Below are 18,850 nucleotides of genomic sequence, written 5' to 3'. Positions count from 1 at the left end.
TTTTGCGACGCTCTCGCTCTGATCAGTGAATGCCTGTTGTGCTCTCAGTGCTCTGCTATACGAGAGCGCGCGTTCTTCCGGCAGAAGTGCGTCAGGACCCATATAAGGAAATTCCGCTCCATCTAACGTCACTCAGAGCCATACTCGAAAAAAACTTTCCAAAACTTGTGAACAACCGGAAGGAGTATTTTTGGAACAAAAATACTCCTTCAAACGTACAACTTTGTATGCAACCATGTTTAGCATGGGAATCCAACTCTTTAACAGTGTAAAAAACTCAGTATGCATGAAATAGCATCCCCCCCCCCCCCTTAAGAAAACAGGAAGAAATATTGTATACACAATACAGTAATTTTCCTGTATAAAACATGAAAATTACTGTCATTTGTCTTTAATTATAAAGTACCTTAAAACGGTCAAGTTCATTTACAGATATTGTTTGTAAAAATATGACTTTTCTATCTATCTATCTATCTATCTATCTATCTATCTATCTATCTATCTATCTATCTATCTATCTATCTATCTATCTATCTATCTATCTATCTTTATGTCTATCTGTCTGTCTATCTGTCTATCTGTCTGTCTGTTTTAAATACCAACCAACTGACAGTGTTCAATAACCTTTAGACTTGCTATATTATTACAAAACACATTTATCAACAGAAAATTGATATCATGCAAATCAGGCATTCGATTCATGCAATCGTGTCTTTTCATGCAGGGACACGTAATCTCCTTTTGTAATCAGCAACTGATGTTAAAAAGCCCTGAATCTGTTCTCATCTTTTATTGCATGTCCCGTCCGGAGAAAAAGCCCTCTTTATGTCGTCACGCCCCCACCAGCCCCGCGGGCTTTATTTCAGAGCACGAAATGATTTACGGTATAAAAAGACGCAGAGCGACTCAGGAACCTGCCCAACGGGTAGCCTTTAGTTAATTGTAGAGCGGAAAGGAGGGGGACGTTTGGCACCAGCGCTCCTCTGTGCGTAAAGACGCCTGATGTTTGGACAGACGCAGATTCGGGCTCACCGCGCGCAAACGCCCACATCCTTAGGTCGGCTCTGCTTTCTTTAGGTGAATGAAAGTTTCCTATAAGGGGGACAGCAAAGAAGATGATATCTGACCAGGATGAGTCGGAAAGGTGAACTTAAATAATCATAAGTGCGCGACAACCACCTGTTATAAATCAGCGCGAAATGGGCATGCTTAGTGTGGATCTCCTGGTAACTTTGCAGATCTTGCCTGGTTTCTTCTCCAACTGCCTGTTTTTCGTGCTCTATGATTCGATAGTGCTGGTAAAGCGTGTGGTGTCACTCCTGAGCTGCTCGGGCTCCACGGGTGAGTGGCAGCGCATGTTAACCACAGCCGGCGTGCGCTCCATATGGAACAGCTTTCTGATGGATGCCTACAAACAGGTAAGCTGAGAGCACAAGACTCGGTCTGCTCACTGTGCAGTAAGACTCAAACAAGTTCAAAGGGCTTTGGGGATTATTTGTCTTTGTTGTTTTAATGTTAAATAGACATAATGCATTGTTTGCTTAGACTTGTGTCCACGTTACAGTTTCTATATTTACTCGTAGGCTACGGCATAATATCAATTTATACACAGTGATGTCAAATTGGCTTTAAAGTGCATTTAAAATCAACAGACGTTGATGTAAATTATGTAAAATAAGCACAATGTACGTTTTATGTTATTATTATTTTAATTAGTTTTCAGTTTGCATGCAGTAACCGTATCACGAACATTGTGGCATATATATATATATATATATATATATATATATATATATATATATATATATATATATATATATATATATATAGTGACATCAAGCTAAATGGATGAAAGTATGTTCTTTAAAGCATTTGTTGCATTTGTTTACAGTGTGGTGTACAACCGCTAACTAATTTTGAATATATATTTGCTCAATCTTCAAAACGTGACATTTGGCACAATTCTAATCCTTATAAAGGTGTGTGAACTTTGTCCTCCAGACAGTCAGCGACCTCTCGGGTCAATGCTCTTAATTCATTAAATGTCTGGATTCACATTCCTGTTACTTTTTAACAAAAAAATCAATCAGATCACACAGTGTGGTAAGATGAACTTGCTTAATGTGCATTCATTGACCTCAACCAATAACTATATCATTGTTTGGCTTCAAAGTCTTGCTGAGGAAATCATTTAGTGTAAAAATAACGTCAGTGACTCAGATGTTTTTTTTTTGTTTTTTTTTGGCAGCAGAGTGAGGATTAGTTTTGTGTGTGTTTCCAGGAGTTAACAGTGCCAAAATGCATTTGCCCTTATAAAGTCACAGAAATGGCATTTTAGACTGAATACTAACAAATATTTGGCTCAAAAGTCTATTGTGAGATCAGAGAGATCATTCGCTCTTTTTCTACAAGATGCTTAAAAGTTCTTACAGATGGTATTAAGGTGCATGCCCAAAACATTGATTTAGAGCAGTGACAAAGCTCCAAAGAATTTGTTTGTGTGTGTGTTTTTTTTGAATGTATACAACTGTGAATGTGAGATCTCAGGCCTGGTGACATCACTCAAGTCTCCATAACAACAGAGGCCAATAAACCCACTAAGCCCAAGTGAAGTAATTTTCAGTGTAGTCATGAGACTACTCTTTCGGCTCATTTGCCCATGTTACTCTAATGTTCTCAACAATATTAACATCTGAATGTGGAACTGTTTTGTTCAGGTGAAGCTGGGCGAAGCTGCTCCAAACTCCAAGGTGGTGAAGGTTGCTGGCATCAACAGATGCTGGAGCGTCAGCGGTAAGACCCACAACGAGTGCCATCTGCTGGACTTCGAGTCTCCCGACCGCCCATTAGTGGTCAACTTTGGCTCGGCCACCTGACCCCCATTTATAAGCCAACTGCCGGTTTTCCGGCGGATGGTGGAGGAATTCTCAGATGTGGCAGACTTCCTGCTTGTCTACATCGATGAGGCTCACCCCTCAGACGGCTGGGCGGCTCCTCCCATGGAGAACTTTTCGTTTGAAGTGAGGAAACACCGTAATCTGGAGGAGAGAATGTTTGCCGCCCGGACACTTCTGGAGCATTTCTCTTTGCCTCCTCAGTGCCAATTGGTAGCAGATTGCATGGACAACAATGCCAACGTAGCCTACGGTGTGGCTTACGAGCGGGTTTGCATTGTGCAGAAGAATAAAATCGCTTACCTAGGGGGTAAGGGTCCATTTTTCTACAACCTTAAAAATGTTCGGCACTGGCTCGAGAAGAGCTACGGGAAGCGATAATTTCTTTAAAAAAAGAGGTCAAATAGCATTTTCTGTGAATGCTATAAGATTTTATTTTTGTATAATGGAGAGAAATCGAGAGTTAGGTGCTTTCTGAACTGTTTAACGGTGGCTCCGGTGGAAACACTTGGGCTAGGGTCCAGGTCATTTTCTTGAATTGTCTAAAATGATCAGCAGGTGTCCTACATTCCTAACCACTTTACAAAAAGAATGAAAAGAATATAGACTTTAAATACTGACCGTGTGGTTTGCACTTAAATTTCGAGATTACATTGTTGCCAGCAAAACAATTTGTAGATGCACTATTAATAACTTGTTCCTTTGCGATTTAATGTAGAGTTAAAGTGTGCAATATTTTTATGCGACATAACATATATTGCTTACAAAAGAAAACCAAATTGCTGAAAAGAAGAGAAAGCACAAGTACCCGGCTTTTATATGAAAAGAGAATAATTTATTTTTATTGACATTCAATGTTTATTTTTAATATGTGGCCTGTTTATGCGCTTGTAACGCTTTCCCTTCCCCTTTTCAACTGACAATCGTACATATTCCATGTACCATCAGCTTTTACATCCCTGATACACTGTTCAGTTCATTTGCACCGGTAATAAAAGCATTCCCGGCGTCCCATTATGAAAACGACTAACTCATTCGACCCGTATTGTAATTAACAATCACCAAATGAATGGCCTCAGCCACCGGACTTAGCTTCAGTGCAGTGTACAGGAAAGCTGATGAAAAGTTATTTTACTCCTGAATGTTAGAGAAAAGTTTTCGAATGTCATCGACAGATTGGCAGTCGCTTATTTGGGTCAATACGGCGATGGTGTGCACATGAAAATCACAGACGAAATGGTCTTCTGTCCTGTCTGTGGTTGGATGACAGACCACACCTCTCTGTCCTGATCCAAATGAGCGCGACTGCTAACATGCTGAAACAATCACTCTGAATCTGAATCAGTCTGAAGGCTTTGAGTTTTGTTTCACAGAACTGTTTTCATGTACTACAACCATCCTCTTGCTTTTAATGAGAAAAAGGCAAGGAAAATAAAGTTGAACTGCTGCTGACTGTGACTTTCCCCCAGTTTTTGTGTTTGATTCTGGGAAATTTCAATGAGGGGTGATTGGATTGAAAAAGGGGAGGGAAAAAGTTCCAGATGGAGAAAATGTTGCATGATGACCAATAAAAAAAAAAAGGAAAAGGAAATGCACCAGCCGTAAGGGGTCGAGGAGTACATGTGCTTTTTTTCCCTCCCCATTAAATATGTGTCTGCATAGTGATGGGTCTGAACATGTGCAACACAATCAAACCGTGTGACGCAGAGGTCTCTGGCTGAACTTCTGCGTCTTCGAGGCTGCCAATAACTAAATAGCAAAGGCTCAGGGAGAACATGTCCCTGGGAAGCACCATGAAACAGAACCCCTTGTTGTGGCCGGGCATCGCTTATCCGAGCGGAACTAGTCCATTTGGACCACTAAGACGTTATTCACAGACTGTCTCAGTCTTGGAAGGAATCGTGCTGCACGATGGAGCAGGGAGGTTGCCAACGTTAAAGATGGAGGCATCGGAAAAGAGAGCCACACAACAGCTACAAACACAAGCCCCACTCCAGGAAAGAGTCCCATGGTGTGCTTTCTAAGGAATGCGTTTGGTAAACAGGTACTGAACAGAATTCTAAGCAGCGTGTGAAGAAGTGTTCTCATTTATAGGGCATAACAAGGACGCGGGACGGAGGGGGGAAACCTGGTCCCATTAATTCAGATAAGGTCAAAACGTGACTCCTTAGAAAAGCGGACGTTTGCCAAATCGGCCAGTATACATTTAAACGAAATGTTGATGCAAGCGCTTAAATGTATGTGTCTGCAGTTCAAAAAGATAAGCCGTTTATGTTCATACTTCGACAGTGGACTATTTGGTTTGGATGTGATCTGACCGCTCTCTCGGAAAAATGATCTTAGTTTTAATATCAATATATTCAGTAAATCAGCTCAGAGTCCAACCCGAGGGATGCCAAACATTTTATTCATATTTAACGCACTTTTTTCCTACATGTATAAATCGAGGAAAATGAAAAATTCCTAAAGATAATCAGATCTTAAAGGGATAGCGCACTCAAAAATGAAAATTCTCTCATTATTTACAGTACTCAGCCTAATGTTGTTCCAAACAAAACGGAGTATATTTAAAAAAAATAAAATAAAATAAAAGTCAATAGGGTCCAAACATCTTATTTTGAAAATAAGTCCAAAGTTTTGAAACGGCATGAGTGCGTAAATGATGACACAATTTTCATTTCTGGCTTAACTATCCCTTTAAAGAACCTTTCTGAGAATCGTATGATATTAAGCGGTAAGGATTTGACTGTATTGCATACAAATCACAAATCAAACTGGTCAAACACCTTCTTGCACTGTAAATGTGAGTTCATTTTCCTTTTTCATATACGCACCAGTCTATACTGTCACAATAATCCACCCTAACAGTTCTTATGTTATCAACAACATAATCTTATATGTCTTGTTTTCATTTGTCCTCTCTTTGACTCTGGTAAGAATCTTAGCAGCTTTTGGAGATGCACTTAGTCACTGATACAGCACATGGATAAGACAAAATTATGCTTTTATCTAAGTCTTATAAAGGTTAGCTTGTAGAGCCAAGTATTTGCACTTTGAATTGAGTTCAAACTGAACATGCTACAAATATTGTTGATGCTTGATGACCAGCCTGTGCTCGAAACACATGTAATTCAGCTAAAACCGTACAACCTGGAATTCATATAACATTAAATATCATGTTTTACAGTTGATTGTTTTATGGCCTGATATATGGTCATATCTGCATATGCATGTAGCAAACTTAACTTATGCTAATCAACATACTCTGGTTTCTATACATTACTGGTAGTAGATAAGACTATGGGACTATCACTAAGAGCTATGCTCAAACTCATAATCAGATTCACTTTTATGCTTGAAACCGTTCTTGACCTGTAAGGTACAAACTGTCTGATCAATTTATTACAAAAATGAAAATATATTATTATTAATAATAATAGCGTTACTACTATTAACACAATCCTTCATTTCATTTCTTCCTGATGCTGTGAAAGCCTAACAACTGAAACTGAACTTTTGGTAAGAATTAATACTGAATGTATTTTACATATATTTTGAGAGGAACTATTAAGAATGTTGATTGGCAGCTTGATACATGTGCCTTGTTTCCTACTATGTTTAATGCCAAGTTTGTTTTATTGTGCCATTTGGCTGATTAAAGATGCAGCAAATTGGACAAGATGTGTTCCAAACATTCTTTCTCCATCTTTCACATGCACTTCATTTTTTGGATCTTGAATTAAGATGCCGCACAGATGTTTTTTTTTTATTTTTTATCAGTTTATTAGGAATCAGGTTGAAATAGTCATAAATCAATAGAATATAGTCTGCTCGTCTGATAAAAGCTGGGCTCACAGATGCTGAATTTTATGTGAATAAATTTAATAGACCATAAAGATGTAAATCTTGTGAGGCCAGATTCCAGAAGCTCTTTGATGACTTGGTTGGGTTGCTATTAAATTTAATTTACAGACTCATTAAATAATCCAGATTCATGCCAAACTTGACAGCCAATCGATCTCAGAAGCTGAGCGTAGACTAAACTATATTAAGTAGAGATGGTTTCTGAGGTGCAAGATGAGTAATATTTCATGAGGCCAAATATATTTGGTTTTAATTTGCATTGGGGTTTTGTGGCCAGACATTTAAAATGTTAAAGGAGAGGCAAGTTGTGGTCCACCTCTGTTCAGCTGAATGAACTTCATATCACTTAAATGAAAAAAATATCCAGTGTTTACAAAAATAGGTATGCTGTCAGAAGCAGGTGTTATATTACAGCTAGTTTCTAATCTTTCAACTGAAACAAAAACATTCAGAGAGAAATTTCTGTTTGAGCATAGCTTTATTTTTTCCCTTTTAGGCTTTATATAGTATATTAGATTTTTTATAGAGAGTTCTCTTTAACTCATGATCTGTGCCAGAGGGGAAAAACCCTGCCGGTTAAGTTGACAGAAATTACCCATGCAGATTTATAATATGCAATGAAATACTGCAATATCTTGTGTAGGGAGCATCTAAAGTGACTGGGTCACCTTACAATCTCAAGTTGGCTAATTTCAATGCCGTTTCTAGAAAGATTTACTGCATATTGCAGTAGCTTTTCCAGCATGAAGGATCTCAGGTGGCTTCTTCTCAAAGTCTTTTGGTAAAGCTTAGTTTATTGCAGGAGGGAGACCAACACGACTCATTACTCTGACAAAACATTTCAACGTTCTGACAGCCGCCCCGGGAAGGAGTCTGTATTTCCAGTCGTTTATTCGCAGTATGTCTGCACGAAAGCATCTCTTGTTTTTCATGATAAGAGGAGGGAAAACAGTTATTCACACGTTTGCAAATGTTATTGTGTTTTGCCAGTGCACCTCCATAGTAACACAGGCCGAACTCCTCCTCATTCGCAGAAAAAGTTCTGTTACAGAAACCTAATATTTATGTTGGCCTGATGCACTTGTCAAATCAACTGAAACGTGCTTATTTTTCTGACCGGATTCCTCTCCTCCACTCATTACTCTCATTTTGTCTCCATAGACCATTACTGATGAATAAAATGCTTCTTCATTCGTCTCTCATGCTAAAGCCACCAAACATAGCAAGATTAGGCTTTTAGCGGTTTACATTCACATTATCTCTCCACATGACTTGTATTCAAGTTCTGTCATCATTTACTCATCTTCATGTCATTCCAAACTTGTATGACACCCTTTCTTCTGTGGAAGAAAAAAACAAAGGTATTCTGAAGAATGCCCATACAGTGAAAGTCAAAGAGCAAAGGGAATAAATGGTAACATACTTTTTTTTATTTTGGAGTGAACTACTTTATCAATCAGCCTCTTTCTATTTTCTGACTCAAACCGTTAAATTCTAAAAGCATCCCTTGGGTTTTAAAACAAGAGCAGTGCTTCCATACAGATTATTTCAAACATTCTTTTTAAGCAATTCCCTGTTTTTTTCTCCTTCATTGACTAACATTAGCACTTTTATGAAAATCTTGAGGTTTTCAGGCGAGGACCACTAAACCTGGTATGCACCTTCATGCATTGTGAATTCGGTTAATCTGTTAAAATTTGTTTTCTGTGTTTTTTTTTTTTTTTTCAAATGCGCTTTCCTTAAATGCAGTGAAGTGCTCAGCAAATGCGGTATGTCAATACTAAACTCGTTCTTTTTATGATATATGTCTGATCTGGATTCATACCCCTATATTGTTATTGTATATTGTGTTTACTATCTGTCATCATCTTTATATTGATTTCTATTCCTCTTATTAGGTTGGAGGCAAAGTAAGAGTAAGAACACATGTTATCGATCATTATGGGGATGCTAGGATGCTGATTTGTGGTCCATACCATCAGTTACTATAATTTAACTGGGATAGTTCTTGTAACATCATTTCCAACATATTTTGACATATATATATCATTGTGAATTTTATGTAGTTTTTGAAACATCTAAAAAAATTGTCCATGCTCTAAAAGTGATTTTATTTTATTTTTTAAAAAAATTTTGTGTTCTGTAGAAGAAAGTCATATGTTTTATGGCATACAGTAATTTACATTTTTGGGTCTACATTTGTAAAAAAAAAAAAAAATACATTTTAAAATACTTGTCATACCTAAGTGCAATAAATATCAAATACTTTAAGACTTTTACTCAGGTAATATTCTAAACGGTGACTTTAGCTTCTACCAAAATTATTTTATGGTAAGAAATCTGTACTTTTTACTTGAGTGTGGCTTTCAGGTAGCCTACTTCATACACCACTGTAGTTATGCAACAAGATATAAATATATTGGAATGAGAATAAAGGCCATAAAGTAGACTTGGTTACATGAAGGTAGTCTTTCAACTTTACAAATTATTTTTTCTCCTCTCTTTTTCTTTTGCAAACAAAAGGGAGGAAGTCTTTACAAGAACCATAGGCTACTGTTCTGTGACCGACTTTTTTCTCCGCTAGCTTGGTGAAAGGGAATGTTTGGGAGAACTGTGGCATTGTCTTCGTACAATACAGCATTGGTACATCTTGCTGTCTGTGTCACGCTGGCCAGAACAGGAAACGGATTTGACCACAGGCTCCTGTTCAGAATCCAGTGATCGCACACACGCACGCACGCACGCACGCACACACAAACACACTTACGTCTCTAGAGGGCGCTGTGCATTCAGTAACAGAGAACAGTGGAAGGACTATTTGTACTTGAATTTTGCATGCCTGAGCTTTGTATTAATTGCTACGAACTCTGCACAATTATATATTTTTGTTATATGAACATTAAGACTAAACGAGCACTAGAAAATTGCTCCAATTGTCCATTTTATAATTATTTCCCCCCTTACAAATAATATTAGCATATTTTGAGTGAAATGTTTTATTTAAAAATGTAAGATCTGGATGTCTTTTATTTCCAATTTGACAACTTAATTATTATTACGATTAATATTGTAATATTACAGGTAAATTAAAGATATTCCCTCAACATTCAATTTTTGATACCATATTTATGTGATCTCTGATTTGGACTTGGACACACACACTCAACCACTGAAAACTAAGTTCTACCCTCCAGTTTGCTTTCTGTCTCTTTCTGTATACAAAAAAAAAAAAAAAAAAAAAAAAATATATTAATAAAATGGATAGAGAAAATCACATTCTTGCAATTTGCTGTGTGCCTGAATATGCAGCTTACATAGAAGACGTTTTTCTAATCCCCTGATGGCGATGATGCATATTTTGCACAAACACACTGTACATCCTCCTCAGTCCGACACAGCAATGTCCCAGTCTGGTGTGTTAGTATTCCTGTAAAGCAGTGGCTGATCTCCAGTGCTCTGCAGCTTAGATTAATAATGAATCAAGGCTTTTACCAGTCTCATGCTCTCACAGTCTCTGTGGATCAGGTTCCTACTGCAGTTTTAGAATGCCATGGTTTTGATGATCCTCAGTAGGTTATCAATTTTTGAGGGACAATAGGTAGACTTCTAGACAGAGAAATAGACCATCTATAAATTCACTATTGGATTAAACCATTTTATTAAAGAATAGATGTGATCTTGGACCACAAAACCAGTTTTAAGTTGAACTGGTATGTTTTTAGCAATCGCCTAAAATACACCGTATGGATCAAAATGATACATTTTTCTTTTATGCCAAAGAATATTAAGTAAAGATCATGTTCCATGTAGATATTTTGTGCATTTCTTACCCTAAATATACCAAAACTTATTTTTTTGATTAGTAATATACATTGCTAAGGACTTCATTTGGATAACTTCAAAGGCAATTTTCTCAATATTTAGATTTGTCTAAACTCTCAGACTCCAGATTTTCACATAGTTGTATCTTGGCCAAATATTGTCCGATCCTAATAAACTATACATCAATGGAAAAGTATAACTCTTGAAGAATTGATGATTAAGACTGGTTTTGTTGTCCAGGGTCACAGACCGACTTACTACAAGTCTTTTATTAGATGTTATAAATCGCAATATTATGAGTTCTGGATTATTTGAGTAATAGATACATCTCTATATACCATCACAGCGATACATTTGTTCCAAAAATCAATGTCCCCCCCTCCCCACTGATGTCTTGTGCAGAATGTCGACCTCGAATGGGACAGTGTATTCTATGTTTTATTGGTATCATCAAAAAAGGTCTATAAAACCTGTAAAAATATATGTGTAAGCATTCCTGCTCATCTCAGTGATAGTTGTTCATCTGGTGCATGATTCCCCAGGGGTGAGCTGAATTCTGCCGTCTTTGCTCATGGGCACAATTTTCTGTGAGCTGTAAATTTCACGTCACTAATCACTCTGGAACAACAGCAAGTTTGGCTTAGGTTGCTGGCATCACAAGAACAAACATTTCAAAACCCTTCAAAGACAGCAGACAGGGAAAATTACCCATAACAATAAAGTTAATTTCACTTTTAAGAGGCCCCCATAATTAGTCATTTATAATACATATTGCTTGCAAAAACATTATTTTGTTGTATTCTGCATGGCTTTTGATGACTTTCTTTGTTTTGGCAGCATGGTGTATGTATGACATTTACCAAAGGCTCGTCATGATTTTGGATTTGTAAAATTATATACATTAAATAGCAGTACCAATTAACATAATAATTGCGCAACATAAACACCGTAATCTTTTAACAGATAACTCAATGGAAATTCTGGAAAACTCCTGTGAAGTAAGAAAGAGCACACTTATTCGTGAATAAAACCTGATGTCAGTTTTCTGAAGCAAACAGGTGATACTGATCTCAGATGCCCTTTCATGACCTGTCAATCTCATCATAAGGATGTTAATATGTTGACTGATATTACTGCATAACAGATAGATTTATATATGTACATATAGTACAATTATGGTATGTTGTGTAGTTTTGTTCTTCTGGTTTCCACTGAGACGATCAATCAAAATCTGATTCAATCTGGTGTCATCATTAGATTTTATGGCTGAGCCACTAATAAAACATACTAAACATGCAAAGTCATTACAATTCCTTTATATTGACTGACGACAGGATTAAAATGCTAAATTCAAAAGCAGTTAGATTAGATTCCCAATCAAAAGTCTTTCCTGCAGAAAAGGAAGGACTTATTTCGACCACAGAAAAGGTCTGTTTTGATGAATGGTCCCAATCAACAGAACTCATCTGGAAGTTGAGGAGGTATTATTGAATTTTAAGCCTTTGTTAAATTTTAATTAACGTTCTCTTTACCCAGAAAACGACGTTTTTCTTCAGTCAGTGTGGTTCAATAATCCAGCCACCCATGTAATGAGATGTTCATTACAAAATTGTACATTTCACGCTCCTCTTTTATTTAGAGCAACTTCTGTGCTCTGTCGGTAAGAGTGAGGCTTGAAGCTAAAGGGAATATAAGATATACTTGGTCAAAGGTAATAAAACTGGGCAAACATTTTGGACCGGTCAAAATAATTGCCCTTCTTTCTGCAAGACATTTCTAACATCGTTGAACATTGTGGTATTCCTTTTTTTATGACAAGATGTGAAGTGATGAAATGACCTTAATGAACAAATTTAGATATTAAAAAAGATATTTGCTGGGGAAAAAACAAACAAAAACACTTCCAATTAAGATTTTTGACTGATTGAGTACACGTATGTTGATATGTATGGTATGTATCCTATATAAAGAGTGAATGTTTTAAACAGTTGAAATTAAATTTCAATAAGCACTTTATTATTTTTGCACTATAAATAAAGACTGTTGGTATTCTTTTTAGATACACAGTAAATGATTGTCAAGTATTGATATTTCACTCTCTTTGGAGGAATTAATCATCTTGTCAGGCAGTTTGTTCAGAAAAGTAAATAAAAGCAAAGTCTCGGACGAATCGTCTTGGAAAATTACGAAACTAAATTATGCAGATTAGATAAGGATGCAAACACTGCCACACAAGCATGCATTAATCGCGGTAGAGTATCAGGATTGTGTGAGCTTGCTTTACAAAACAGATGACAATGAAAATTTAACAGCACTGTTTTAGCACATTTTGCTCCTGGTTAGACTGGATGGTTAGTGAAAAAGACGCTTAAATACCACAGTACACACAAAAGTGGGACTTGGTAAAATCACCCATCAGTGGTTAAAACAGAAGAAAAAGATCTGAATGTTGCCTGCTCTTGCAGCATCTTGCAAATCTCTTTCACTGCTACCTCCACCACCTGGAAATCATAAGAATTGTGTGGGTGTGATCAAACAGCTTTTTTATACATATGGACTTACGGTCAGCACCTGGAAAGAAGAAATGCTTGTTTATAGTGCCTTTATCGCTAGAGGTCACTGTAGTTAGGTGTTCCTATTGCTGCATGGTTTCAGTGATGACCTGTATGCACTAAGTATTCGAAGGATTTTTAAAATCAAAACACAAATGAGATGTACCGACTGTAAAAAAATAAAATAACAGTGAATCAGTTAAAAGTGACCATGGGTGTATTTGCAACTAAATTACATGAACTTTTATCAACTGTTTTTGCATCAAATCTCTTCAAAACAGTCACTGTAACCCATGAAGCCTGAAATTGACATTGAAAATGAATGACTTCTGGTCACTTTGTTGCTCCAAATGGCTGTCAGTGTTAGGCGATCCAACTAAACTGAAAACATCCGATGAACCTGAACCCGAATTAAGCATTCATATCTGTTTCAATGATTAACATGGATTTTAATGTTATCCTCTAAAACAAGTCACCATTTCTCACCTTCTCATAATTCTTAGTCGACATGCATGCAGACATGCAGTTTTTATGTTGCATGCAAACAGAAGTTTACGCTTTTGTTCCTAGTCAGGATTTCAAACATCGTACTTGTTCTGGAACAATAGCATTTTAGACGTCCTCGTTTACAGTCAGGCATACTTTAATTAGCATGTCTAATGAAACAATTAAACTCCAGCTGAAGTCACAGCCTCTGATTTGTACCCTTTGTGTTGCCTTGGTAACTAAAAAGAAATATTTTGTGCTCAAGATCTCTGCTCTTATGCTGTTAACAGGTCATTGTGGCAGGTCTTATATAAATCTGCGTCTCCCAAGAAAATTATATTGTATTCATTGTTGCTCTCTGACTGAAATGCAGTCGTCTTTCTCCTGTATAACAAATGACAACCTCACCTTTGCTGCGCTAAAAACAAAGTGAGGCATTAAATCCATTAAACGCATGGTAGGAAAGGCGTATTTCAGACCCAAGTCTCTTGAACACATTAAAAAGGTCTTAACAGAACAGGAAATTAAAATGCGCTGTGCAGCGTGATGAATTACAGAAAAATATGTATCGCCACCCACATACTGAAGGAAGTTTAGATATGAGTACATTAAGACAACCCGTATATGATCAACCTCCATGGAATTTTTTATTATAGATCATCGCCAAATATTGCCTGAAGCAAAGCTACATGACTATGATGTCATAAATGAAAATAATAAAAGCACATGTGAGGTTCAACAGAAAAAGAAGATTAAAAAATAACGTGGGCACATCTTGACATCATATTAATGATACAGTGATTAACAGACATATAAAAAAAATGGCAAAAATATACATGGATAAGAATAAAAATGGCAAAAGATTGCGTCGATGTGACAGGGTTTACTTGCAGTCCAGGCCACTTGTATTAAGACATTAAGGTAAGAAACACACGGCGTAAATTATCTGAGCTGCATGTCTGTATCCATATTAGTCTGTCTTTATTACATATTTCTTTAAATCTTCTATAAATAAAACAACTGATAACAAGGAAACCTTCGTACATTTAAGAAGTATGTCTTGAATTTCATCGACAGCTTCAAGAAGTCAAATATCCATGCTTAGACTTAGAAACATCTGCGAGAAAGTTTAGACCTCTAATCTAACAGTATTCTCTGCTTGTCTTTACAAAACGTGTGTGTACTGTATATATATTTTTCGTGCTTCCCATGAGTCAACAGTGTCAGATTTTTCGGCATGAAACACACTGAATAAATCAATCAAATGATCTCTCTGTACAATAGAATTACTAAAAAAAATACAACTTAGGTTCGTATGTACATCATCTACCTACAAAGTACAACTGCTATCATGTAATAAAATATGTAAACAAATTTCTCATTCGACACAGTCGACTGTGACAACAGATAGATTTTTTTTTTTCACACTTTTCACATTAGATTTATTTTCATATAGACATCCTTTAACAGTATCATAGCACTGCGCCAGTCTGCACCAGACGGCTGTATAAAAAAGAGACGAGAGCAAATGGACCAACATACATACGGTTGAAACAGTTCCAATCTGCGGCCCGTTTCCTTGTTGAGTCGCTTTGAGGGACGAGAGGTCTATCTGGTGATCGGATCGGCCCGGTGGGCGGACATGATCAAAGCGAAGGATGGCATGGCATGCACTACAATCAGTCGCTTTACTGAGACAAGGAAACCTCACTGTCTTTCTGGAAACTCACACATTTGCAATATTACAGTTGGTTGTACAATTAGTATGATCAGTTTCGGCTGGAAATCATAACAGTGCAGTGCTGTCAGAGCCTCTGTGACCGGTCTTCGTTTATTACATCGTGTTTTTCTTCTTTTTGCAAAGAGCAAAAAATGATAAGACACCACATGTAATGTATATAAACAATACAAATTTCTCATATATAGAATTTATATATATATATATTCATATATATTTCTTCATTTATTTATTTTGTTGGCAGGAGTCCTTTTTTCGCGTGAACAACATTTTTTGGGTCCCACTTTCGTAACGGACGTCAGCACTATGTGTCTCTTACATGCTTGAAACGTTCTCCTCTTTTTAAATTTTCTTTTTTTTTTTTTTACAGAGTTACAAAAGAAAAGTAAAACAAGATTTACGCCAAGGTTCACATACCTCTAAAAGTCACTTAGGATTATGATGTAGCTGTGGAATATTCTACACTGATAACGTCTCCGACCAGATAGAGGAATAAGGTCACTAATGTTTGCTATTTTACCTTTGCGGTATGCTTACAGTTGTAAGTGTGCTTTATGGTACAGTTTACATCAGAGTTCGCCTTCTCGGCGCGGCGCCGGGGTTCGGCTCCTGTCGCCCTCGGCGCAGCGCCCAACAGCTCAAAGTTCTGTCAAAGCAACGGGCGACATTCTCACACGTAGTACTCCTTGTCCTTGTTTTTCTGTTTCTTGTTGCCGCTTTTCGTGCTCTGCTGCTTGTCCTTCATGACTGCTCCATTGCTCTGCGCTGAGTTGGTTATGTAATTCCTGGTCTCGTCCACTTGGTAGGATCCCTCGTCCCTGTTTCTGTACTTATACATGGCGTACAGCAGAATTAGGATGCACAAAGCGGCAGCGGCAACTATCCCAACGACCATTCCGGTGGTGCTGCTAGATTCACGGACCACCTCGGAGGCCCCCGGAACCCGCCTGATGCCCGGCTCCGTGGGGATTGCTGTGGGTACATTACGGAACATGGGGGAGGTTATTAATGGGCTCTTCAGCTTTGTGTTGTCTACCTCATAGGAAGTGGGCAATGGAAGCAAGACTATGTCGGGCTGGGGCTTTAGCTCCCTGTGATTCATTTTGCCCGCGGGCAGTTTGGGTGGCGTGGACGTGGTTGTGGAGCGGCTCAGCTTGGGGGAAAAAGACGTGGTAGTAGTCCTACCAGAATCGGAGACTTTGCTAGGTCTAAAGTCCTTGGATCCCCACTTAGGCGCGTGAGCTTTGTAGCCACCTTCAAAGGTCGACGAAGACAAGGTCTTATCTGTTACCAAGGAGAAGGTGGTGTAAAAATCTTCATCATCAGTAGGGGGCAGGTTAGAGTCGTATGCTTCCCCAGAGCCATACCCAGATATCATCAAGCCATCATCATCATCATCATCACAATCATCGCTGCCTCGGTCCGACAAGCAAGGTACCCCCGCCTCAGTGGCCATGGACAGGGACTCTTTGGTGGTCTCAATAATGGTGAGGTGGGGGCGGAGGGTTGGGGGAAAGGGGATGGAGGGTGTACGAGTGGCTACAGAGGGGAGCTCTAAGGGATCCTTTACAAGTACTGGGAAAACTAATTCACCTCCTACAATTGAACACAGACACGAGGCAAGTTAGTCTCGAAAACTGGTTAAAAAACACTAACGGATACAAGGCAGAATGTACAACAAAAAAAAAAACGTAAAAAAAAAAACTAAAAAATAAAAGACAAAAGCGAAACAATATCGAACATAAATGAATATAAGTTGGCATCAAAAGGACTTGACAGGTCTTTGTGGGTGAGCTGGTTTGCGAGATATTTGAAGTTGCGCGTGAATAATCAACATGAGCTAACAATATGGCTGGGAAAATAAATCGGCGCATGATGAAGTTAGAAATCATTCTGCACCAATTCTGAGATTTTCTGAATGCATTGTGATTTTCTCTCTAATCGATCCTGAGTTTAGTTTTTAACAACAAATGGCACTGCATGCTTTAGAAACAGTCATACTCCGCTTGCTTCCAATTCCTTACACACTTGAACCTAAAGTAATCCAAAAATGTGAAGCACATTAAAAGGGTGTTCACAATGGGCTGTTTTTACATTAATCTTTGTGTCATAAAGTGCACAAGCACTCTTCTTCATAAGCATTTAATTTTGTGGTTAAAAATTAAAAACTGAGCTCAGAATTGATTTCAGAAAGAATTTCGATGCATTCAAAAAAATCTCAGAATCAATCCACGAATTGCGATGCATCGATTTAGTATCACAGCTCTAGCTAACAATACTAATATAAACCATATATAATATACATTTCTACTAAAACATTTAAAACTTTTTAACGTAAAAGTTGCATGTGTTGGGATTAGCTCATGTCTTTCAACATGAACTAGTAATAAACAATATACAAATTAACATGAATCAAAGACTAATAAATGCTGTAACTTACTGGATTGCATCCTTATCGTAAAAATATACATACGAAATATTATATTATTTTTGCATAATAAAAATAAAAAAAGGGTATGAAGGAATAATTTCCTATTGTCAGAAGAAATAACATATAAGAAAATCATTATATAAGCTATAAAGTCTCACCTTATGATGGTTTCATCTGTTTTATAAGAAGTGAAACAATGTCAACAGCTTGCATATTTTTGTAGAAAAACATCTCTCTTTCTCTCTCTATATATACATGTGTGTGATGGAAGATGTGGCTCCCCAGCAGTGCACTGACTCTTGCCTTTTGAATGACCTCCTAATGGCAGCTACTGTCTCCATAATGCAATGACATCTGAATCATTTCTCTAATTATCTATTGAATATGGTTGATTTCCCAAATACAAGGCTTTAATATAAGTAGTAAGCAATTGCTAAATTTAATCCGTAATAAGTAATAACTAAATCTGAGTAATAAGGAATACAATGAATGCTGCTTTCTGTATGTTAAAATGCTGCAGTACAGTAGCAGTAAGACGGCCAGTTCTTTGTGTAGTTGTAACGTGTTGCTATTCAGAAAGGAGGGAGGAATTCTAATACTAGAAGAAAAACAATTTGGTGTATCTGCCATGCAACAAAAACAAAAAAGTTCAATTTCATAGAGGTTTGTTTTTGCTTTCCACCTGCTAGGTATTCAGACTGTCATTGCAAATGAAAGATAAAACTGCCATCAGGTTTGTAGTAAAACTTGCATAAAAATAAAATTCAAAACCAAAAGAACTTAAAAGAGGCAGACTTTAATTACAACAAAACTAAACCAAAGCCAATACCATAAGTTCTTAATAACTAGTCATAGCACACAATACAGTACTGACAAACAGGCAATATAAACATCAACAATATAATTTAGCAAATCGAGACAAGAAATTTTTTATCTAATTATATTAATAATTTAAACAAGCATAAATGGCATATATATTAGAAACATAAACACATAAGCATATCATAATTTTGTTGTCAACTTACGTCAACAAATTGCCCGCATGATTTTGGCATGAAGAAAA

General features: G+C 37.3%; 2 protein-coding genes across 10 annotated transcripts in view; one reads left to right on the top strand and one right to left on the bottom strand.

Annotated features, from left to right (window-relative positions):
- The first annotated feature begins 874 nt into the window (after positions 1–874).
- Positions 875–6,573, top strand: LOC127976580 (type II iodothyronine deiodinase-like). Its single transcript, XM_052581112.1, has 2 exons — positions 875–1,418; positions 2,718–6,573. The coding sequence occupies exons 1-2, from the start codon at positions 1,200–1,202 to the stop codon at positions 3,273–3,275; spliced, it is 777 nt and encodes a 258-aa protein (XP_052437072.1). The 5' UTR covers positions 875–1,199; the 3' UTR covers positions 3,276–6,573.
- A 7,668-nt stretch (positions 6,574–14,241) lies between these two features.
- LOC127976077 (neurexin-3a) overlaps positions 14,242–18,850 on the bottom strand; it is a 263,201-nt gene continuing 258,592 nt past the window's right edge. For 8 of the 9 annotated variants that reach the window (XM_052580184.1, XM_052580185.1, XM_052580186.1 and 5 more), the window contains one exon: positions 14,242–16,952. In XM_052580184.1, coding sequence (XP_052436144.1) covers positions 16,027–16,952 — 926 coding nt within the window. In that variant the 3' untranslated portion in view covers positions 14,242–16,026. The remainder of the gene's footprint in view (positions 16,953–18,850) is intronic. The other variant, XM_052580192.1, reaches the window with a different exon arrangement.

The sequence above is a fragment of the Carassius gibelio genome, chromosome B17 (assembly GCF_023724105.1).
Source record: "Carassius gibelio isolate Cgi1373 ecotype wild population from Czech Republic chromosome B17, carGib1.2-hapl.c, whole genome shotgun sequence".
NCBI classification, from domain to species: domain Eukaryota; kingdom Metazoa; phylum Chordata; class Actinopteri; order Cypriniformes; family Cyprinidae; genus Carassius; species Carassius gibelio.
This window is presented reverse-complemented; position numbering and strand designations above follow the sequence as displayed.